This window comes from Lynx canadensis, chromosome B3, assembly GCF_007474595.2.
Source record: "Lynx canadensis isolate LIC74 chromosome B3, mLynCan4.pri.v2, whole genome shotgun sequence".
In the NCBI taxonomy this organism is placed as follows: domain Eukaryota; kingdom Metazoa; phylum Chordata; class Mammalia; order Carnivora; family Felidae; genus Lynx; species Lynx canadensis.
The window spans coordinates 52,553,848-52,577,922 of NC_044308.2; the positions used below are offsets into that span (position 1 = coordinate 52,553,848).

General features: G+C 46.1%; 1 protein-coding gene across 1 annotated transcript in view; it reads right to left on the bottom strand.

The window, feature by feature from the left end:
- GLDN (gliomedin) overlaps positions 1-24,075 on the bottom strand; it is a 62,363-nt gene that overhangs the window by 10,615 nt on the left and 27,673 nt on the right. Inside the window, exons 2-5 of the mRNA XM_030318195.1 lie at positions 18,560-18,611; positions 10,050-10,067; positions 9,574-9,681; positions 619-756 (exon numbers count right to left, since the gene is read on the bottom strand). Coding sequence (XP_030174055.1) covers positions 619-756; positions 9,574-9,681; positions 10,050-10,067; positions 18,560-18,611 — 316 coding nt within the window. The remainder of the gene's footprint in view (positions 1-618; positions 757-9,573; positions 9,682-10,049; positions 10,068-18,559; positions 18,612-24,075) is intronic.

Below are 24,075 nucleotides of genomic sequence, written 5' to 3' on the forward strand. Positions count from 1 at the left end.
CTTCTGCCCCTTCCTCGTCCATGCCCATCAGCTGTCACCACCACCACAATCTTTCCACCATGTGATTGTCCTTCTGGTTTGTTGTGCCTCTACCTCCCCACCCCACCCCAGATGCCATCCGTCTGCTTTGAACCTGGGCTGGAAGCCAGAAAAAGAAGATCGGCAACCGTGTCTGCCCAATTCTACATCCAAAAGCTGAAGATTAAGGTCTGAAGATGATCCTACCTCGATTGTGAAGAAAATGCCTGAGCTTTCTGTCAGTTTGTCCTCTGAGGTATCTTAAATTGCTTGCTTACTTGTCTTATTCTATATTGTGCTAGGCTTAATAAATATTTGGAAAAAGGAAGCTCCTGTCATCCTAATTCAATCTAATCATGATGTTTAGACCTGAATTATCTAAACTGTTTATGCTGAGATCTCAGATTTGGTCTCACCAACCTTGGGGTAACATGCACAATTTTTTCCTTCTTGGAAGCACAGCACTCTAAAACATGCTGCAAAGCAGATGGGCACACAAAGTAGAAAAGGAGAGAAAACCTGTGCTGCCTCTGTACTAAAAACCAGGCTGGTTTGTGGGCCTGATCACCCTGGGAGACAGCCCAAGTACCAGCCACTTACCTGTGGGGAGCACATCATTGGACACATCCCCTTTGTCTCCTTTGTCCCCCTTTGGCCCTGGTGGGCCCTCATTTCCAGTCAAACCCAGCTCACCAGGGTCTCCCTTTTCCCCTGGAGTTCCTGTGGCTCCAGGTGGCCCTGAGGGGGGAAAAATAATTTATTAGCCTATAGCGCAAGAAACTCTGGTACACGACTTTGTGATATTGTACTTTGTATGTTTAAGATGAAGTGGCTTCAGTAGCCAAATGCAGAAGACTCTGTAACCATTTTAGGACAGCAGCATGATTATAAATTCATTGACAAATAGTATTTCCAGGTGGCTCTTCTGAATATTTTAGGGACATTTGCCTGAGCCAACAGGTTGAAGAGAGAGGAGTGGACCAGAAAGGGACAATCACAGCAAGGGCAGAAGGAAGGTAAGGCCTGATCAGAAGTTTGCCACGCAGGAAGAGCGGAGCACTCAGATGGGACTGTTCGGTGCTAGAAGGGTACGTGCATTACTTGGTTTATTCCTCACCACATACTGGAGTGGTGAGCCAGTAACATATCCTTACTGTCATTTCATAGAAGCTGGAACTTAGGCTTACAGTGGTTATCACTGATGCCACTAAGTGAGCAGGCAGAGATCTTCTGATTCCATCTCTGGTTCCTTTTCTGTGACACTTCAATGCAAAATGCTTTTTTTTTTTTTTAAAAAATTTTTTTTTTCAACGTTTATTTATTTTTGGGACAGAGAGAGACAGAGCATGAACGGGGGAGGGGCAGAGAGAGAGGGAGACACAGAATCGGAAACAGGCTCCAGGCTCTGAGCCATCAGCCCAGAGCCTGGCGCGGGGCTCAAACTCACGGACCGCGAGATCGTGACCTGGCTGAAGTCGGGCGCTTAACCGACTGCGCCACCCAGGCGCCCCAATGCAAAATGCTTTTAATCAAAACAGCAAAACAGGTAGAGTTGCTCTAGCACAAGCATGAAGAGGGATGATGATAGTGTGAACACGATGCTGTGTGTGAAATGTCTGCCTCTGTTCCTGGGGAGTCCTGACTATGGGAATTGCAGACCTGTCACTCACAGCTCAAAATAGGTAAGAATCTATGCAATGGCCCATCTCAGCACGGACTATGGAGAGTACAGCATTCTGATCCCTGAGAGAAAGGAAGCAAACTTGGTGCATAATATGATTACTATGCACTGCTGGCAGGTAGTTTCCAGATAGCAGCACCATTATTTGCATTGATCCTCCCTCCAGATTTTAAAATCTGGACCCACTTCCTACCAGCCCCATAGGATCCCAACAGAACTATCTCAAGAGAATCAGAGGATTAGGGATTGGAAGGCACCTCAGAGGTGACTCGGAGTAACCTCCCATCCTACCCTAAAAGCCCCTCTGCACTACCTGATAGGCCCTTCTCAAAAGTCCTGTCAGCAATGGGGAAGTTATTACATCACATCATATCACAGATCGTACTGGAATACTCTGCATTGCCATCAAAGGCAGTATCCCCCCAAAACCTACAGCTGCAGTTCTTGGCACCTTTTCTTTATGCTGGGAAGTGATAAATGTTCAATGTGGTTTTTGCTCTTCCAGCTACGGACCGCCCCAAGGAAGACAGCAGTGTGCTCAAGAACCTTAAAGTACTGATCACTGTTACACAACACAGTGAGCAGAGAAACGTCTGCTGGATTTCAACCAACCATAAAAACCACACCTGCACGAAAGCCATGAAATTCAGCTGTGGCAGAGGGAGTAGGAGGCGCCGGCTTGCCTGCCTCTGCCAGTGGTGATGTCGGGTGGGCATCATGCACTGGGACGCCCAATTCCCAGTGAAGAGCTGGGAACACAGTGGAAGAGGATGTGAACAAGAGTAGGGGCAGCCCTTCCGTTGTGGGCACTTGCTCTGCTATGGATTCTGTCACACAGATGGCAAACCAAGCCCACTGGGGGGTGGGGGGGAGGGCATGGCTCATCATGCATCTCTCACAACAGCTCTGAAAACCCATGGTTCTGGGTCATCCCTGCCCACAGTCATTAGGACATCTTGCTGGAAAGTGGTTCACTCACTTAAGAAGAGCCCTTAATCAGTGACCTCTGCACACGAAGACGTCCTTTTGTCAGTATTTTAAATAGGCAATTTGGCACATTATCTGAAGGACACAAAAGACTAGAACGTTGCCATAGAGTCTGGCCAGCACATTGCACCAAGCGTAACTGATAACCTTCTAAAGGTTTCACATGACCCCGATTCAGCAATGCTCAGGGAAATGGTATTTTCTAGTTATTTCAGGGTTTTCTTTTTCAGGCATTTATTCAAAGAGCCTTACTGCATCAGCATCCAGTTTCCCCTTCTTTGCCTTTATTCCTTCCTTGTATGTCTTTTCTTTTCCTTCTCTAAAAGGCCACATATGAATCAGGAAAACGTTCATACTGGGGGCGCCTGGGTGGCTCAGTCGGTTGAGTGTCCGACTTCGGCTCAGGTCATGATCTCATGGTCTGTGGGTTCGAGCCCCGCATCGGGCTCTGTGCTGAGGCTCAGAGCCTGTGCTCAGAGCCTGGAGCCTGCTTTGGATTCTGTGTCTCCCTCTCTCTCTGACCCTCCCCCGTTCATGCTCTGTCTCTCTCTGTCTCAAAAATAAACATTAAAAAAATTAAAAAAAAAAAAAAAGAAAACGTTCATACCGTAAGGCAGCTGTTGTAATGCTGCCCCCACAGGGGTGAGTACACAAAACCAAAGATCTTAAAGACCTCTGCTTAAGAATATATTTTGATTTGGGGCGACTGGGTAGCTCAGTCGGTTGAGCGTCTGACTTTGGCTCAGGTCATGATCTCACGGTTGGTGAGTTCGGGCCCCACATCAGGCTCTGTGCTGACAGCTTGGAGCCCAGAGCCTGTTCAGATTCTGTGTCTTTCTCTCTCTCTGCCCCTCCCCCCCACACACCCTGTCTCTCTCTGCCTCTCAAAAATAAAGAAAACTTATTTTAAAAAATTAAAAGAAGAATGTGTTTTGATTCTTAGCTGGGTGTGCATGATCATTTTTAAGTTTTCCTTCTGAAAGGGTGGGGGATGCTTTGTCTCTACACAGCGTTTCTCTTACAACCAATGCCTCCGACAAAGTTTCCTCTCGTCCCACCTTGGCCGTGCCCTGGCCATGCCACGTCAGAAGTACAGCACCACCTAACCGCATTCACCATCAGAGGCGCCGTGAGTGGCACTTTCCAGCCTGGCCAGCCTCAGCAGTGCACAGCAATGCTGTTCCACTGTGTAGCCTGGCCCCTGACATGGTGTGTCCCGTGATTTCTGGCAGGCTTGAGTCAGCACATTCTGCAGAGAAGAGAGGCCAGCTTCTTGCCTGACTCACATGCTGCAAGTGTCTCTCTGCTATTTTCCTTCTCCGGTGGTGCCCACGCAAAACAAACTGTCTCACCAGCTTTAGAGTTTGGGGTTGTGTGATGTCCCTGGGGTCAACGCCAGCATCTTCACGGCAGGGGGTGAGGGAGGACGGCTTATTTCTGGCAGAACCATCTGTCACTGACTGAGGCAGGGAGGCACAAGGGGGCCAGAGGGTGTCACAGGAAACCCAGTCCCAAGATGAAGAGGAGAGCATTTATTTCTGTTTTATGAGGATTCCATTTTTCAAGACGACAATGCAGTATTAACTCTTAATGAGAAAGTGAGAGACAGATGGAAAAAAGGAAAATGCTTGGTTTTGAGGCAAGAGAATGTCAGACTTCATCAAAGATGTTAGTTGCAAAATTGACAACATTTAAGACCCTTTAGGTCTCTCTCTCCAAACCTCAGTCAGCACTTTCAAATGAATACTGGCATTTCAACTTAGATTTCCTTTTGGATTAAAATCAAGTTTTGGAAACAACAGCTAATACTAATATAGTACTTAGTATGTGTCAGGCCCTGTTCTAAGCACTACATATATATGTCTCATTTAATCTTATAAATGACATTGAGGTTGATACTGCTATTGTCCCCGTTTTACAGATGAGGACACTGGCACAGAGTGATTAAGCAACTTGCCCAAGGACACACAGCTAGTAAGTAGAAGAGCCAGAGCCCAAACCTGGCCCATGCCATCAGCTCCATGCTATTCCATCGTTGTTCAGCCAAGGGCGGAATCTGAGGGTTATCTCTGCTACTTCAGTCTCCTGGAAACAGTGGTTCTAGATCCCTTTCCTCTGGTTTCATCAGGTTTTTCATCTTCTCAAGAGCCTACAGAGGCCCCCCGCTGCCTCCTGCAGACATGATCCTGCCTGGGTCCCCACTAGCATCCAGGGGCAGTCTCACTAATAGTCTCTCTGGGCTCAGTCTTCCTGTTCCCCCCATGCAACGCCCTCCCCAGCTCCGCTCTAATTACTTCTGAGATATTGATCACAGTTCTCTCTCTTGTTCCTTACACTTAGCCCTACTACACAACCCATCTTCTACACAGGGCCCTATTTGTCCATTGTTTGCGCAGGAAAGTTCAGCTTTCTCTTCTGGCAGTATTACCTGCTGTGCAGTAGAAAGCAGTCTTCAAATCTGAACAACCAGCTTTTGAGTATCTGCCGTGTGTAAGATACATCCTCTCTTTCAACTGGATGGGAAGCTATTATGGAGGGAGCTATGCTCTATTCTTCTCATTCATGCACACACGTATGCATGCACGCCTGTATACTTCATTCATCAATTCTTTATTGAGCCTCACCTGGGCCTGGCAGAGAGCTGTGCCAAATAATAGAATACATAAGACATGGTCTCTCCTTCAGAGACAAGCACGGAAGAAGACGATTTAAAAACTGGAAACCATGTAGGACTTGTGGGAACCCACCCTCCTCAGTGTACAGGTGAGACCAAGGCAAGGCCCTATGGTACAGTGACCTGTCCAAGGCCTCAGAGCCAGTCGAGGACAGAGGCAGATGCTCCTGGGACTCATTCCACTGCACTCCTCTGCTTGAAAGCAGGGCAGGAAATAAGAGGCACAAAGCCAACTCTGTCTCCCTGCCAGGTTATTACGCACTGAACTGCATGTTCTTGCACGTGTCCTGCAGACTTCTTTGAAGGACTGGCCACCTCCTGGCCCTCACAGTAAGACTCGGCATTAGGCTCAGGCCCAAGGGGGTGAGCAGCCCTGTGTCCTTCAGTAATTAATGGCACAGCTCCCACTCTGTGGTACCTCTGGTGACGCCGCTCTCACAACTCGGGGCCACCCCCTCCATCCTGGAAGTTCAGTGTGGTCCTGTTTAAGAGGCAGGGTCCAGGAGTCAGAGAGACCTGGTTTCAGGTCCTGCCTCCTCCAATTCTTACCTTTTTGACATTGGACAAGTTATGCCTGTTCGTTTCAACAATGACATTATTGCCCCACTTCTCCGGGTGTTCCAGGCCCTGGAGGTTAGGACTAAGCAGACAGACATGGCTTGACCGTCATGGACCTCACATTCTCCCTAGGGAATCAGATCATCGGTGCATTGACAAGCAAATGCAAGGAATTTTGGGGGAGGGATATGTGTTTTGAAAGAACAGGGAACGTGACTATGTTTGTGAGGCAGGGGCTAGACACAGAGGTCAGGGATGAACTGGAAGAAGGATGACACATGAGCTGACACCTGAACCAGGACTAGATGCAGGAACGGCAGGGAAAGGGTATTCCAGTCAGTGGGCACAGCAGTGCAAAGGTCCTGGGGCATGGGTGGGTTTGGCCTGTTGTAGAAACAGAAAATAAGGCTTTTTCATCCGGAAAAATTATGGCCAACCCAAATATCCACCTCCTTAGGGTTGTTTTGAAGACCACATTAAGGTAAGTGAAGAGAGTACTTGGTAGCATGCCTGACAGTAAATACTACCTATTTGCATGCTTTGTTCAGAGGACCGCTGCTAGAGGGTGTGGTCCAGCCTGAGTCCTGTCTCTGTGGAACACAGGCTCTTTTTCCTGTTTTTAGAAATAGCACTTGTTGTTCCCTCTTTCTGGAATGTGTACCCACTCCTCCTCTCTCCCACCCCTGCCTAGCAAAACACTATTGATCCTGGAATCACAATCCTTCCTTCTCCATAGTCATGACCCTGGCCCAGTGGGTCACATCCTGTATGAGACCCTGTGGTGCCTTCCTGGGAGCTGACCAGGAGACCCAGACCACTGACCTGAAGGCTCTGGAAGGGCCTGATCCCTGCCTCCAGCCTCACCTCCCTGCACACGTCCCTTCCCCCAGCCACACCTGTTGGGCTGTGTGCTGTAGGTGTGTACCACCCTCTGTGTGCTTTCTTCCTTCAAGTCTGACCTCAGACTTTACTTCCCTGACCCTCCCTCTTTGTATTCTATCTCTTCACACTCTGTTCTTTCCTTCAGATAGGCATCTCACATTGTGACTGCAGATGTATTTGATTATTGACTGGTAATTTTTTGCCTTCCCACCAAAGATGGAAAGTTCCAGAATAGGGGCTGCATCTGTTGTGTTTCCCCTCTAGAACTGGGAACATGCTCAATAAATACTTGCTGACAGATGTCCCCACCCTCTCTTGCTATTTCTCTTGCTACTTAGTTCTGTCCTTGGCCTCCTTTGCTGTCTCCTCCCCTCCTGCTTGGTCTTCAGATGTTGTTGCTTCTCAGGGCTCAACCCAAGCCCTCCTCTCCTGTTAGCTCCCTCCAAAAGTGAGGGCACCCGTGCGCACATGCCCACTACTTCAGGTGACCCCCTTATGTATACCTCTAGACCCAGGGTCTCCTCTGACTATAGACCTGCCTGCATCTCCAAGGCCCCCTGACATCTCCGCCTGGGCATTTCAAGGCATCTCAGCACCTCCCATGCTGAGTTATGCTTGAACCTGAGTTGATACGGGTCTCCCCTCCTCAGGAAAGAGCAGTCATCAGAGACAGAGATCTCAGAGTCAGTTTGGTGGTCTCCCTCCCCCTTTCTCCTTTTATCCACCCACCACCAGGTACTGCTGATTTCACCGCAGGGTATCACTCACCTACACTGGTCTCCCCACACTCCGAGCTGCCGTCCCCTCTACCTACATACTGAGTAGCTTCTGAACTGTCTCTCTACTTCTGTCCTTGTTCCTCTCATGTGCTCTCCATGCAGCAGCCACGGTGTTGTTTTAGAAAAGCAGGCCTGGTCTTGTCACTCTCTCCTCCTTGCAACCCCTCAGTGGCTTCTTGATGCCCTCAGAACAAAGTGCAGGCCCCCTGGCTAGCTAGTCTCTCCTCCTTGCAAGAGCACTGAGTGCCAGGTAGGAATGCCAACCCATCCCAGGCTAAAGATCAGCTTCAGGGCTCCGGCAGGATGACTGGGCCCTTGCACTGGAGTTCGGTGGTCCAGGTCAGAATCTGAGTTGGCCCACAGCTGAGCGGTACTTCCAACAACCTCTCCATAGAACCAGGCTCATCAAATAATCCTTGTGTTTGTACAGCTAGTCTCCCCTTCCCCTGGCCCTGGGTGAGAACAACTGCCTGGGCCCTTAATGACTCAAGTTCTCTGCTCAACCTTAGTGTTCTCATTCTAACACTGCTGACCCCCAGAGGCCTCTCTTGCTGCGAGACAGCTGCAGAGAGGATCTGTGTCTTTGTTTAGAGTCCACGGGATCTCTGGGAAACCAAGGATTTGCCCAATGTCCACTGATACACAGACTCTGGCACCTCTCAGTGCTCCACTGGTGCCTCCTCCCTCCCCTCCCGTAGCCTCCATCAGCATAGCTGCCAGGGCAATCCTCTCCCAGTGAATCCGGGAAGGTCTCTGCACTGCTGCAAATCCTCCCAGCTCAGTCTGAGTACGAACCACAGTCCTTGAGATGCCCAGGGTCAACCTGATTTGGCCGCTACCTCTCTGGCATCAACTCCACCGCATTCGCTTTGTATCCCTCTGTCCGGCCACCCTGGTCATCTTGCTGATCCTCAGACCCTGTGGGCACACCGGACTCACACACTCTGCTGGAATCTTCTCCCCCGCAGACACCCCATGGCTCCCTCTCTCCCTTCCTCCAGGTGTTTGCTTAAAGGTCCCATCTAAGGAGGCCTTACCTGGCCTCTCCATCTACAGTACCCCCTCCCTCCCCACCACATACACACACTTGTCGGTCAATTTCCTTGCCACTGTGTTTTCTCTGTACCACTTAGCACCATGTAAGATGATACTGTCTACTTATTTATCTTGTTTGTTATCAATCTTCCCAGACTAGAATGTAAGTTTCATGAAGGTAAGGATCTTGTCAGCTTTTTCATTTCTGGATCTCCAGCACCTAGAATAGTACCTGCCATATAAATAGGTGTTATGTAAATGAATGAACTTGTCTTTTTTCATGGTTTCACTGGGTTGTGGGCTGCATATCAAGCATGCCTCTTCAAAGCCAGGGATCTGTAAACCTTTTTGAACATCACTCTTTTGCCACCTGCTCTGTACCCAATGCTAGCATGGTGGTCTCCTCCCACTCATAGTTGGCCCTCAGAATGCTCAGGGCTGAATCCTCAGGATTGGATTACATTTCTGGGGCCTTTCTGGGATAAACAAAATGTCTGCACACTGATAGCCATCGTTATTCAACACTGATTCTCATTTATAATTATGATTATTATCAACACGTAAGGATCAATTCTGTTCCGCAATTAAAGCTGTAATGGCTGGCCTTCTGCGGACTGAGCTGCCTTGGACCCTGTGGGCCATCAGCCATCACACAGCCCAGGGAGTGTCCCTGGGCTGCCCCTGCCCCTGGCATCTGTCAGTCTGCATCAGAGCAGGCAGAAGAGCGGGAGTCAGTTCCCAGGGAGGCTGCTCTCCAGTTGGATATAAACCTTTGTTAGGGATGCACTAAAAAGAATGCTCTTGGCACCTCAGCTCATAGTTTCCAGGCAAGAATTAAACCAGTTCTGCATGCAAAGATGTAACAGTTTCCTCCCACTACATCCAGCTTTGGCCCATCCAAAAAGCAATAATTGAGACAAGTAACAAGGAAAAATTAACTAGGAAAGTTGCCAAAATACCCATTTTTCCTCTTTTTCCAGTTGCTCCTTTTTCTCCTTTTGGGCCCTGGGGACCAGGCTGTCCATCTGATCCATTGTGTCCTGGTAACCCACCAACTCCCGGAGGTCCTGCGTCAAAACATGGGAAACAAGAACATTTAAAAAAGTCTTCACTGGGGTTAACATGGTTTCCTTGAGCCAGTGAAACTGGACAGGTGATGCCTCTTCCAGATCTTCTCCTGCCTCTTCCCTTCATTTTCCACTTGTGCTGCCGCCACCTGATGCAGTGACAGATGGGGAATGGTAATGGCAGGTTCTCAAGTGGGAGCAGACAGGAGAGCTGGTAATTTGGGTAGAAAGAAGGAGGGGGACACATTCATAGTCAAGGCCGACTCCAGATTCTACCTCCCTTCCCACCTCAGTCCCTTCTGAGGGATCCTGGGGAACTAGTCCCCCCACATCCTCCCCATGACGTACGAAAATCCATGGGTTCTTACCTGGTGGGCCAGGTGGTCCTACAACAGAAAAAGAAATTTAGATGATAAAGCATGGGTGGAAGAAAGTGCAGTCAGCACCACAACCCCAAAATCAAAGAGCACCTTCCCTCTCTTAACAAGTACTAATCAGGGGCGCCTGGGTGGCTCAGTCAGTTAAGCGTCTGACTTCAGCTCAGGTCATGATCTCACGGTCCGTGAGTTCGAGCCCCGCGTCGGGCTCTGTGCTGACTGCTCAGAGCCTGGAGCCTGTTTCAGATTCTGTGTCTCCCTCTCTCTGACCCTCCCCCATTCATGCTCTGTCTCTCTCTGTCTCAAAAATAAATAAACGTTAAAAAAAATTTAAAACAAAACAAACAAAAAAACAAGTACTAATCATCTACCGGCCCTAAGCAACCACTCCAAGCCTTTTATTTAGAACTTGGTATAGGGGTGCCTAGGTGGCTCCATCGGTTAAGCATCCAGCTTGGTTTTGGCTCTGGTCATGATCTCATGGTTTCGTGAGTTCGAGCCCTGCACTGGGCTCTGTGCTGATGGTATGGAACCTGCTTGGGATTTCTCTCTCTCCCTCTCTCTGCCCCTCCCCAACTCACCCTGTCTCTGTTTCTCTCAAAACAAATAAACTTAGAACCCAGCATATTTGCCCAAAAGATCCTTAAAAGCAATTCAGCATTTGCTGATAAAAACCACTTCTGCTTAAGTTTCAATGGACCAAGAATAATTTCTGAGTGGGCCTCACCACAGATTCATAAATCAGTCATCTCTCAAGCAACCAACTTAATTAAATGAGGTTTGGTAGCAACACAGAAGGGCACTAGTGCAGCCTGGCACAGGTAAGTGTCAGCAAATGGTCATGTTGTCATTGCAGGGCTGAGATCTGGCTGTTACAAGAAAGCAGTTCCAAGAGCTCTCACCCAGCCAGCTTGTCTCCTCCAGGCCCCCCAAGGGTGATTGAGAGCAGAAGCTGGTTCTCAGGTCTCTTTCTGTTACATGAAATAGCCTGAGAACAACTGAGTGCCCAGATCAGGTAACAAACACCTTGCTTAACGTGTAATTACCCTAGGACCTAAGGGGCTCAGATGAACCATTTACACATAATCTAACCAAACAAATAGGAGAGTCTTATTGTCAATTATTTTATTTAAGCACTCAGACAAGCTGGTGAGCTTATGCCATGAGCAGTTGAGGTCCTTTTTTTCTCCAGAACACATACAGTGAATACCCTTATTGAAGTGGAAAGGTCTTTCTATAAACCAAAGTCCGTGACTTTGCAGAAGACCACCATTTACTAAGCACTTACTGTGTGCGCTAAAATCAACCAAGAAGCAGAAATCTTGGTCCCTATGTCTGCTGTGTTTACAATCCAGCTGGGAAAGGCAGACACTTTGAAATCACAATGAAATATGAGTGAGGGAGTTTCAGAGAAGGAACCCCTCAAAGGAGTACTGAGCAGCCTGGACACGTGGTGATCTGAGGCCTCCAGAGACAGTGAGCCTTGAGCTGTGACACTGAAGAAACAATGGGCATGACATGGCCGTGGGGGTGAGGGCTGGGCATCCCATGTAGGGGGCCAGCAAGAGCAAAGGCACAGGGGTGGGAACTTGAATGATGCAGGGTGAGAGAAAGGAGGAAGATAGGCCAACCCGCCATGTGTAGAGATGAGGCTGAGTAAGTACTTGGTGGGGTGGATGTAGGGCAGCAGCGTTTGAATGCCAAGCAGAAAAGTATAGGTGCTATCTGCAAGGCAATGGGGAGCTATGGTAGATCTTAAGTGGTGAATGATGCCGTGAAATCAGTGTGTTTTTGAGCTCCTCTCTGTAGATGGAAGTTGAGTATAACTAGGGAACAAGATGAGAGAGAAAGAGAGGTGGGGTGGGGAGAAAATACCCAGAGGATCTTTGTAGTTAAAATTAGGGGCAAGGTTGTGGACAAACGCAGTTGGTAACTGTAGAGCTGTATAGAAAACTAAAAATTCAAGAGGTTTTTCAGAATAATGAGCAGGGCTCCATGTCTGATTGGGTAGGAAGCAAATGAGAAGGACTCTCAGATGACTGGAAGCCTAGGATATTGATGGAAAGAGGTTATTTGATAGACACGAGGGCTCTTGGAAGGGTAAGTGTTGAATGCATGCTTTCAATACACACTGTCCTACTTGGGGCAAAAATGATTTGCTGAAAATGGCACCATATTTTCTAGGGTCAGTGTAGCCTGTGGCTACATGACTTTACCACCAGCTGGCACATCATGTATACACACATAAGGGGGGGTGATGTGAACAGTTGACAGATGTCAGAAGAAACCAATCATCATTCCTGACTATAGATGGAGCCAAATTCAGAGGTGCAGATTGGTAGAAAAAAGGTAAACAATCAATAATTGACTGTATATTGTAGGTTTCAAGAATTCTCAGGATAGTCCAATAACCATTTCTATGTAGCAGTAGTAGTAGAGAGAGGTCCTGCCTAGAGCTGTATGTTTAGGACACTTCTGTCATGACTAAGAGTGTCAGTGTGGTGAAATGTTTAGATTAGGGTTTCCTGATATTGACCTGAAGTTCCTTGACACCTATGGCTACAGTTCTTAGTCATTTGAGTCCATAGAATCGCCTAAAATGGGTGTTACAATGCAGATACCCAGACCCCAGCTGGAGATTCTATTTCAGTTTGGATTTAGGGTGAGGCCCAGGAGCACACAGTTTTACCAAGCACTACATGCAGGTGATTGGGAAGCAGATGGTCCGGGGTACTCCAGACCTGAGGGGAAACTTTTCTGGGAAAACAATCAGTCACTATCAATGAACCCTTAAAGGGGTCCCTGACCTCAGAAAGGTTGAGAGTTATTAGTATGGAGGCAAGATTAAAATGTCCAAGCCACATTTGGGGATGGAAAGAGAGGGGAAAGCACACCACATCTGGAGGAAGGCAGGTGACAGACAAGGTATCAGGAAAGAGAGTGAAACTGAAGATGTGGAGGGAATCCAGGAAGTCCTGAGCCCTGAAATTAATGGAGAAGAGAATTTCAGAAGAGAGAGGATGACAAATACTTCCAAAGAGCTCAGAAGCATAGCTATAGCGATGGTAAGCCTCTATCTCAGTCCCCTCTCAGGATGTCAACAGAGCTGCCCAAGGGCCCCTTGTACCTGGAGGAAGCTCTAAATATGTGTTATTATAATGATGTCAAACATCAAATATGTGCCAACTGGGCCTTTAGAAAACTATTTTGCAGGACGTTTTCTCACCTCTTGACTCTTCTCTTCTTGAATAACAGAACCCCTGGAAATACACGTAGACAGCCAAGTTCATGTTAGCACGGTATGCAGGGCTGGTCCCATGGGATAATGGAGCATGTCTGGGGACTTGGAGCCTTGGTTCATATGCGGTCCTGTCTCCCACCACCTTCCTGTTGCCCACTGCCTCTGGCCTCCCTAGGGCAATTTTTCTCTGTTGCCTGCTCCTGTTTTTCTGTTTCTATTCTTGCTTCTGATGTGTCTGCCCCGCTCCCCGCCCAGTCAGTGATGGCTGCCACCTTCCACACTGGTGGGGGCCCAAGGGTGAGTGTGAAAGCTAGGGTTGGACATGTGCCCTGCATACCTTAGTCACAGAGTGGGGTCTCCTGTGCTTCTGAGGGCCTGTTCTTGTGCTGTGAGCATCCCACCCTGAAGAGTATAACACTAAATAGCAAATAAAAAGCCCCCCATAGCAGGTGGAGAGGGAAACCATAGAAAAAAGAAGGAAGTCCTTTTCCTGCTTTTTTGAACAAGGGGGCCTGCATTTTCACTTTGCACTGGGCCCTGCCAATGCTACAGTTGGCTCTGACTGCCCCAACCGACATTCCTAGCCAGAATCGATTAGAAGTGGGTGGATGCTATAGCTGAGCCACTTAGAGTTTTTGCCTCCTTGACATCTGAGATTGACCCATGATGCCCCTAGTTATGTAAATGAGAGGTCTGTGGATGGCCAAGCAAGGTAAAACAATGCCTGTCTGCAGAGAGAAGATAATCTGAGAAATGAGGTGGTGACTGATGTTGACATGACAGAACCACAAGATGGCAGCACTGGGATTCTGGAGTCACCAGAACCAACTTGGAGCACCCTGGACTTTGCGGCAGAAAAAAGCCTCTTTAGCTGTGTTATGCCACTGAGATTTTATGATTTAATTGTTACCAGAGCGTGGCTTAGCCTATCTTGATAAATACATCTCTCTATCTTTACAATAACTGGCAACCCCTTGCCTTTTTTCTTTTCTCAAATAAGCTCTGGCGGGTTTCTGGTACTAGCGAACAGAAGAATCTCAGACAGGAAATACAGATACAACAGTTATGAGGAATGAGTAATAAAGAAGCACTTCCTGTCTTTAAGGGTGGGCACTGGCCTGCTGTGGCTCACACTACAGGCCTCTGGAAGGCCTGCCCATGGGGCTCCTCTCACCATGGCCATTCCAAATCACAGGGAAAGGTTTTACTAGCTTCCCCCTTCACACTGAGATGGTTGCCAGTTTCAAGGCAGCTGCTTAGCACAGCAATGACCACAGGGGACGTAGCTACACATTTCCCAAAGTCTTGCCAATTGAGGAAAACAAAGAAGCCCTCAAATAAAAAATCCAGATAGGAATATTTCAGAAAATGAGGTCTGGTTCTGCTGCTTTAGAAACAGCTAGTAAAAGAAACAGCTTCATAAGCCTGATACAGTCAGGCCTGGTGCCTGTGAGGTCTGTGGTCCTGATTCTTTCCTTCTCTTGCTCCCATCAGGGACTTCCCAGGGCTTGGGATTCATGCCAGCCACAGCTTCAGGGCCAGACAGGAGCTCTGGCCAGAGGGAGTGTGACTCCCCTTTTCCTTGGGAGCTAGGAATACTTGGCTATCCTTTAGCGATGGCCTGAGAAGGCCTAAGCTCTCATATGTGGAGCTGGGATCTACCAACTATAATAGACAATAGGCTAGTTGCTCAGTGAGGCCAGCTGAGTGAGAACCTGATCAGCTACACTAGCTGTTTCTGAGAACAGCCTGTCGATCAGTTTACCAAATGTTGCAGTGGCCACAGCTTTGAGGCCTCAGTACCCTCCCTATGTGTACATCCTCTGCAGCTGCCCCTGCCACCGATTATTGGGCCAGTCCCAGGATGCTTAACTTGGAAAGGCATCTTTCTTCACGTGTTCCCACTAAACAGCAGCTTTGGTCTAGTCCCATTTATTTGGTGCATTTCAACTTTGAACTGTGGCATGGCAACCTTAAAAAATTAGAGTAGGGATGGAAAATGGGTTTGATTTCAAGTGCTAATTCTAATCAATTAGTACAGCTCTCTGGAACAGCAGGAAAGAATTACATGAGGCCATGCTCAGTGGCGACTGTGATCCATTATTAATGTCTGCCTGGGTGCAGGATTAGTAGTGACTAGTGCCATCACTGGGTTTGGAGTCACTTGGCTATAAGGAGAACAGGCACTGTGGATGTGAAGCACCTCAGCCCTAATAAGCAGTTCAGTAATGTGATAGTTCAGAGATTTTCCAGCAAGCCCATATGCAGAGTCCACTGGAAGTGAAGAATAACCCAAGAATCTGCCTTCTTCAGGACACCTGCTATTCCAGCAGATATGCTTCTGAGGTCCTAAGGAACTCTGGGCTTATGGTCAGGACGCATCAAGAAAAGCATGCTGTTGGGGCGCCTGGGTGGCGCAGTCGGTTAAGCGTCCGACTTCAGCCAGGTCACGATCTCATGGTCCGTGAGTTCGAGCCCCGCGTCGGGCTCTGGGCTGATGGCTCAGAGCCTGGAGCCTGTTTCTGATTCAGTGTCTCCCTCTCTCTCTGCCCCTCCCCCGTTCATGCTCTGTCTCTCTCTGTCGCAAAAATAAATAAACGTTGAAAAAGAAATTAAAAAAAAAGAAAAGCATGCTGTTTACTCAAAAAGCACAAACTTGGCACTAGTAAAAACGCCCAGCTACTTTACCTAGTGAATTGCCCTCACTTTGCCTGAGAGGTTACAGATGGTACACATCTGTCCTTGTCCCCATAGCCACGGCAGCTGCATCCAGAAAAAGGAGCAGGGATGAGGTTTCACAGTCACAACTGGAATAGCCTCAAGTCATAGCTCCTGCTTTTTCAAAGATGAGTCCAGTGTAAAGCTAGACCTTGTTCTCAGGCCTCAGGCCCCAAGCCTGGAGTCTGCTCTGGGAGCCCCTCCTGCCAGCATCTTCTTGGGGCTCTGGACCAAGGCTCTCTGCCCTTCCCCCTGTAGTTGCCAATTCGGTTCTGGGTCCTGTCACCTTCCTGCCTCGAGTCCAGACAGCTTGGTCTCTCCCAAGGTACCACCTCACTCCGCAACTTGTACTTTTCACACCTAAGTTTTAATTGAAGAGCTTTCTATGTAAAGGGGGACCCAACTTCCAGCTGGCATGAAAGGAGAAGGTGCTGGCTTCTGAAAAGATTTTGAGGTACCGAAGAATAACCTCCTCCACCCATTTCCAGCACATATTTGATCCCCTCCCCCAGTCTTCTCTAAGTGGTCTCAACAGCTCCACCTGCATTCACTGAACAGCCTGGCTCTCCTTCTATCACGTCTATAATAAATATCAAAAAGGAAGAGGCTTTTCCTGTGCCTCTCAACAGGGCTTTTGTGCCTGTAATTCCATCCATCTGAGCATTTTTCTAGCGCTCATTACTGTCACACGGGGGAACTCTGAAAAGGACTTCCAAAGATGGGAGAAAGGTGCTTAAGACACAAGAGTTTCAGAATGAAGGACCAAGCTGTTCTGAAGATATTTAATTTTCTGTGAGGGCTGAAATGTGACTTGAGTAATTCAATTAGCATTTCCCAAGAAGCCACAGGATTACAGCTTTTCTCTTTAACATCAAACTAAGCAAACAAGAGTCAGATTTGGATGCAGGGTAAGTGTCTTTCTTACCAGCCCACCAACCCTGATTTAAGCATTTACAGAAATGATAGGTTTAGTCATTCAACAAACTCCCATTGCGCTCCTAATGCATGGTAGGTACCAAGCAGTTCTGGGGAGAATACTGCAGTACTGGATGAGGTTTCTTAGAACTGGATGCACACTGCAGGGGTTCTTTTTTTTTTTTTTAAGTTTATTTATTTATTTAGAAAGAGAGAGAGAGTGCACAGGATAGCGGCAGGGGTGAGGGGAGGGGTAGGTGGGCTCAATCTCACAAACTGTGGGATCATGACCTGAGCTGAAATCAAGAGTCAGATGCTTAACCCAATGAGCCACCCAGGCACAAGGAAACTGCAGGGTTTCTTAACCTCCAGCAGCGCTGCCTGGTCAACAGGGGCCTCCCCAGAGCCTGAGGCCATAGGCAAAGGCTCAACAAAAGCTTCACCTGGCTTCAAAGTCTTGTGGTTATGTTTCAAAGTTCACGACCATAAAATACTCTTAAATACAGAGAACATACTGAGGGTTGCTGGAGAGGGGTGACGGGCATTAGAGGGGTGACGGGCATTAAAGGGGTGACGGGCATTAAGGAGGACGTCATATGTAAGAGATATGACATGGGTGTCATATGTAAGAGATAAATCACTGGGTTCTACTCCTGAAGCCAAGACTACACGGTATGTCAACTAACTTGAATTAAAAAAAAAAAAAGAAAAAAGAAAAAATGTATATGGCTCACGAGAGCTCTGCATTTACTTCATATTATATTTTTAATGCAAAAATAATTTCCCCATTTCCTCAGAATGGAGGAGAGAGGTAGTCAATGCTGTGTCTGAAATCAGGCTCTGTAGGCCCATTCTTGGGCCTGGACAGAGCCTCCCTCTGCCTGGGGTGCAACACATTGGGTGAATGTTCTGGGGTCTGTGTTCTTCCTTTTCCCAAGCTTCTAAACACAGAAGGCAGGCACCCCTCCCCTCAGGCAAGAGGCAGGACTCTGTTAGACTCAGGTGTACACGAACATATCCATAGCACTCTCCTCCTCCCCTGCCCAACCCATCAGCCACTCTGTGTCCCTTGGCTTGATGTGCCTCAGGGTTGATTTCCCTCCCTCCTGTTTCTTTGTCCTTGATTCATCAAGTGGAGGGGACCTGTGTATGACATAACTTCCCGTCTCACCTAGCACACAGTAGGCCCCACACACAGAGCACTCTTCATCAAAAGTGTTCTGATTTATCAGTAGTTTGCTTCTAGAACTTTCCATTTATGCCATACATATGATGTAAGGAAAGAATTACTTCTGCTAAGGTCTCTTTCCTTCCTTTCTTTTCTCTTTTAAAAATTAATGTGAATAAGGAAAACATCTATGGCCCCAGTTCAAGGTACCACACGTTTCTAATTACCCAAGACCCAGTTATTTTCCATGGCTATATTTCTATGGCAGTGCCAAAAAATGTTCTTTTTCATAATTATATTACAATTGATTTTCAGTTCATTAAAAACATCTGGTAAAAGTAAACCAACATGTGTTTTTATCACCCGCAGCGTTCCCAGGTGTTCATTCTGCTCTGGCCCTTTGGCTACCACACGTGTTTGTGGTGTGAGCCACTCCTGCTCAGTTCCAGGCTGGCCTACCTGTCAGGCAGATGCCCTTGGTGCTGTTACATAGATCCACCATCACTCGGATCTGCAAAGAGAGAGGATGATTAATAGCAGCACAGAAGACAGTGGACCCCCAACTTGCCCTTTATCCAGGCAAGAAGCAAGCAACGAGAAAGATTCACAAAGTAACCTCAGGAGGATATTCAAAAGTCTGAGGAAAAGTTAACGTAGAACTGAAAAGGAAACTCTTAAATGATCTCAAGATATGTGATGACAGAAGCTCATCTGTCAATATTGTCAACTGATCTCCTTGACTTCTATCCTCTGAGAAGACAAAGGATGGTGAAGGAATTGCTCAATCCAATTTTCAAGGTTGTACTGAGCCAGCCCTCCAGCATTTGAAGGGCCCAATCTGTGTGTGGGTTGAGTAAAGAGGGCAGGCTTTGTGGTTGGGAGTGTGCACTTACTAGCTGGGTGAACACAGACATGGTACTTAGCCTCTGGACACTTGGGTTTTCTCTGGAAATGTAACTACTCTGAGCACTTGTCTTGAGTTCTGCCCCTGGCACTTGGATGCTGCCCAGATGATAGTAATTTTCATGTCACATGGATACTGTCCACTCGTCACTGGATGGCCCATCTGTGATAGGTGGTCACTGCAGCGTGGTATTAGCCTGGTATCTGATTTCCCCACACCAGCTTTGCGGTCCCTTCCCCAATCCACTCTCCATGCTGTGCCCAGTGAGTGTCACAAAAAAACAAATCTGACTGGGTCAGCCCTGATTCACATACTGTTGTGATTCTTTGCTGCTCTAAAGATAGAACAAAGCTCCCCCTTCTCTGAATTCATCTCATACCACTCCCCTTTCCCTGTCTGTCTCCCAGCTATACTTTGCCTCAGTTTGCTCATCTATAACATGGAGACAGAAATAATGATTATTTCTTAGGACTGTTGTGAAGAGTAAGTGAAATCATTATATGTGAAGTTCTTGGAGCAATGCCTAGCATGTAGGAAGCACACACAAACATGTTTTCCATTTGGTGGAGGCAGCAGAGACTATAGATAGGAGCAAGGATTCTGAAGTCAACCTGCCTATATTTGAATCATGGCTTTGCCATTCACAAGCATTGTGATCTTGAGGAAGTTATTTAACCTCTCCGTGCTTCAGTGTTCTTATCTGTAAATGGAGCTAATAGCACTTACCTTATAGCATGGTTATATGGATTAAATGAGCAAATACATGCAACACATTTAGAACAGGGCCTGACACATGGTAATCACACTCTATTTATGCTACTGTTTTAATAGTTCCTTAAATATGCCAAGAATGACATAGTTTATTAATTTACCATCCAATTGTTTTCAATTTACAGACTCAGTAATTTTTAGACCCAAATTAATGTGACATTTCAAAACTGTGGAGAGAAAACTTATTACTTAAGAAGTGAATTTGAGGGGCGCCTGGGTGGCGCAGTCAGTTAAAGCATCCAACTTCAGCCAGGTCACGATCTCACGGTCCGTGAGTTCGAGCCCCGCGTCGGGCTCTGGGCTGATGGCTCGGAGCCTGGAGCCTGTTTCCGATTCTGTGTCTCCCTCTCTCTCTGCCCCTCCCCTGTTCATGCTCTGTCTCTCTCTGTCCCAAAAATAAAAAAAAAAAAAAGTTGAAAAAAAAAGAAGTGAATTTGAGACAGCTGGATAGACATCTGGGATAGATATATGGGGGATAAACAAAAAGTTTAATCCTTACTTCACTCATTACACTAAATAAGTTCATTAAACGATATTGATAAAACATTTAGAAGTGAAAAACAAATTCATAAAAGTACTGGAAGAAAACTTGGGGAAAAAATTATAATGGCATTGGAGTAGGAAAGATTTTTCCAAGAAAGAAATGACCCCCATACTATATATATAGGAAGGATGTATAAATTTGACTGTTTAGTAATTTAAAATTTCTGCAAGAGGTAAAATACTACAAGTGATAACAAATGAGAAACATAGACCTTGAACAATAATTGCGAAGGGCTAGTATATAAAGAGCTGTTACAAAGCAATACAGAACAAGAAACCAAAAGGAAAATGGGCAATGGACCCACACAGGAAGTTCAGAGAAAAAAACCAAGAGTGCTCATTTTCATTTATAGTTAAAGAAATAAATTCAAATGATGAAATGCTATTTTCCACCTCTTAAATTTGTTAATAAAAAGACTAGCAGAGCACATTATCATGGGAGTGTCAGGAAAGCAGAACTCTCTTTTTTCCCCCAAATTTTATTTAAATTCTAGTTGGTTAACATACATTGCAATATTGGCTTCAGGAATAGAATTCAGCGATTCATCACTTACATACAACACCTAATGCTCATCACAACAAGTGACCTCCTTACTACACATCACCCATCTAGCCCATCACTCACCCACCTCCCTCCATCAACCCTCAGTTTGTTCTCTATCACTGAGTCTCGGTTTGTTTCCATCTCTTCTCTTTTTGCCCTCCTTCCCATATGTTCATCTGTTTTGTTTCTTAAATTCCACATATGAGTGAAATCATATGGTATTTGTCTTCCTCTGACTGACTTATTTTGCTTAGCATAATACATTCTAGTTCTGTCCACATCATTGTAAGTGGAAAGATTTCATTCTTTTTTGATGGCTGAGTATATATACACATACACCACACCTTCTCTACCCATTCATCGGTCGATGGACATTTGGGCTCTTTCTATAGTTTGGCTATTGTTGATGTGCATGAAAGCAGCACTCTCTTACTCTGTTGATCAAGTGTAAAGGCATGCTATCTCTTTGGAGGGCATTTTGACAGTAACTACTAAAATTTAAATGGGTCTACCTTCTGCACTTTGGGATTTATTCTTCAGATATGTACACACAAGGAGATAGAAGTACAAAGATGGTTGCTGCAGAAATGTGAGCAAGAACAAAAGCAACCCAAATATTTATCAGAGGGGTCTGGTTAAATAAAGTGTAGCATACCCACAAAATGAAATACTGTGAAAAAGAATGAATTTAAATCTGTAAGAATGATATTGAAACATCTCCAAGATAAATGAAAAATGCAAAGTATAGAGCAGCATGTGTAACATACTTTAATTTATGTAAAAAATTGTTGTGCATGCAAATGTTTCCGTATGCTTCCCTCTTGCTGCTTTCAAGACTCTCTGTTTTTGGCTTTCTCGAATATTTATGGAAAGAAACCTAAAAAGCCTCAAGTGAGGATGAATGGAGGGCTAGGGCAGGAGGAAGCTGTACTAAGCATGATATACCCTTTTGCTTCATTGGAAATTTTCACTGATTATGCTTTCAATTAAACTCTTGTTAAAAAGAATTATTTTTAAAGATTTTTATTTTTAAGTAATCTTTACACCCAATGTGGGGCTTGAACCTACAACCCCAAGATCAAGAGTTGCATGCTCTACTGACTGAGCCAGCCAGATGTGTCTAGAAAAACATGTTTTGATTTGAGGGTAAAAACTGTTTTGACTTCTACCTAGGTTTATTCCATTTGCTAGGAGATCCAGACTAAAACTCATGCTGTATTTACTTCTTGTCAAGTATGTCAACAGGTATCTACTGACAGCTTTAGAAATTTATTGTGAAATGTACATATCACAAATACACCGATGTGTACAATTTCAAGATGAATAATAAAACAAACATATATATCCGACCCCCCAGGTAAAGAACTGGAGGTGCTTCTCCCCATAATGCTCCAGCCCCACCAACTCTCTGACACAAGGTATATTGTGCAATATGCCTCTCCCTCTTATACAAGTAAGAACATAGAAGCTTAGAGAGGTGACATCATTTACTCAAGGTTCCGTCACTTGTAGTGGAAGAGCTGGACTCAACTCCAGCCTTCCTGTTTCCAGGTCTGCTGTGCTTTCTATTATGGCTCTGATGACTATCTCAACCCAACCACACAGAAGAAATTTTGACTTACCATTTTAGTCATTTTCATAAATGAATGTAATCAGCTGCACTATGGACAAAATTTATTATCTTAAAAAATGTATAATTGCCCATTGAGAGAACAAAATGTTTCATTTGTTGCCTGGGGGATCACGGCTGAAGGAGTCATTTGAAACAACAGAAGCATCAATAGGGAAAATTAGCCTTTATCTTTCATATACTCACTGTCAGTCAAAGACAGTGAAGAAAGAGTTTTCATTTCCTGACCTTTTGGCTCCATTTATATGCTAAATGTCAATTTAGATATTTACCAGTAAATTGTGTTAATCTTCACACAAGAATATTCTTTTAACAGACTTGGGCTATTTAAGATTGTATCACAGTGAAACATATGGTATGAAAAGTTATGGCCATAAGAAAGTCAAAAACATTTTTTCCTGATGATAATGATTAAGAATTTGGAACAAAATAAGAGAATTCAAAATTGGTTGTCACATAATCTAGATTGTGAAATTATTTTTTATTATTTTTTATTTTATTTTTTTAATTTTTTTTCAACGTTTATTTATTTATTTTTGGGACAGAGAGAGACAGAGCATGAACGGGGGAGGGGCAGAGAGAGAGGGAGACACAGAATCGGAAACAGGCTCCAGGCTCTGAGCCATCAGCCCAGAGCCTGACACGGGGCTCGAACTCACGGACCGTGAGATCGTGACTTGGCTGAAGTCGGACGCTTAACCGACTGCGCCACCCAGGCGCCCCTAGATTGTGAAATTAAAGAATCACATTTGGCATAGAGAGCTTTTTAAATCTTAATTTAGGACTTGAGAATGGCAAAGCTGGAAGAGGCCTTACAGCTCATTGTCCTGAGGGGTGTCAGGCACAATCCATCTATGAGGTGGCCCTGCTCCCTCCCCAAGTCCATCTTCTACCACTTTCCCCCTGTCACTCTGCTCCAGTCACATTGGCCATCATCACTCATCTTGTCTGTGCCTCTAGGCTGTGCTCACATCTTCACTGAAACCTCAGCTCAAATGTCACCCCTTTAGGAACACTTTCCCTGACTCTCCAGCTGAAAATAGCCCAAGTGGCCACTCTCCATCACCTCACCTGGCTCTTTGTCTCTGTAACGCTCATTGTTATCTAATATTATCTTGCTTATGTCTGCATTTATTTATTACTTGCTCCTGAGTGGAAGCATTTTGAGAGAATTTGCTGTTTTGTTTCTATCCCCTATGCATAAAACAGTGTCTGTTCCCAGACCTAGAACTTCTCCTCTGGGGTGATAGAATTCAAGGAGGAAAGTATGTCAGTGGTCTCCAAGGGAGAGCTTACCTTGACAGAAAGGTGACAATAAATTGTTAACCTGGGTTTATGATGTGAGAATCTGATGGTGTTAGGAAGAGGGTGGGTGAGGTGCAGAAACAGCTCTACAGCAGTGGTGGGAAGTTCCTCCCAACCCACAGATGCCATTTGGGGGACACACTGTATGGGAAAAAATGGCTGTCACCCTGAGTCATAAAGAATGGTACCTCTGAGAGCTCAGGCTTAGTGCACCCTTGGTCAATGGGTCACCGAGGTGGAATCATCTCCCCAGAAGAAACACCATGGCTCGTCAGGTC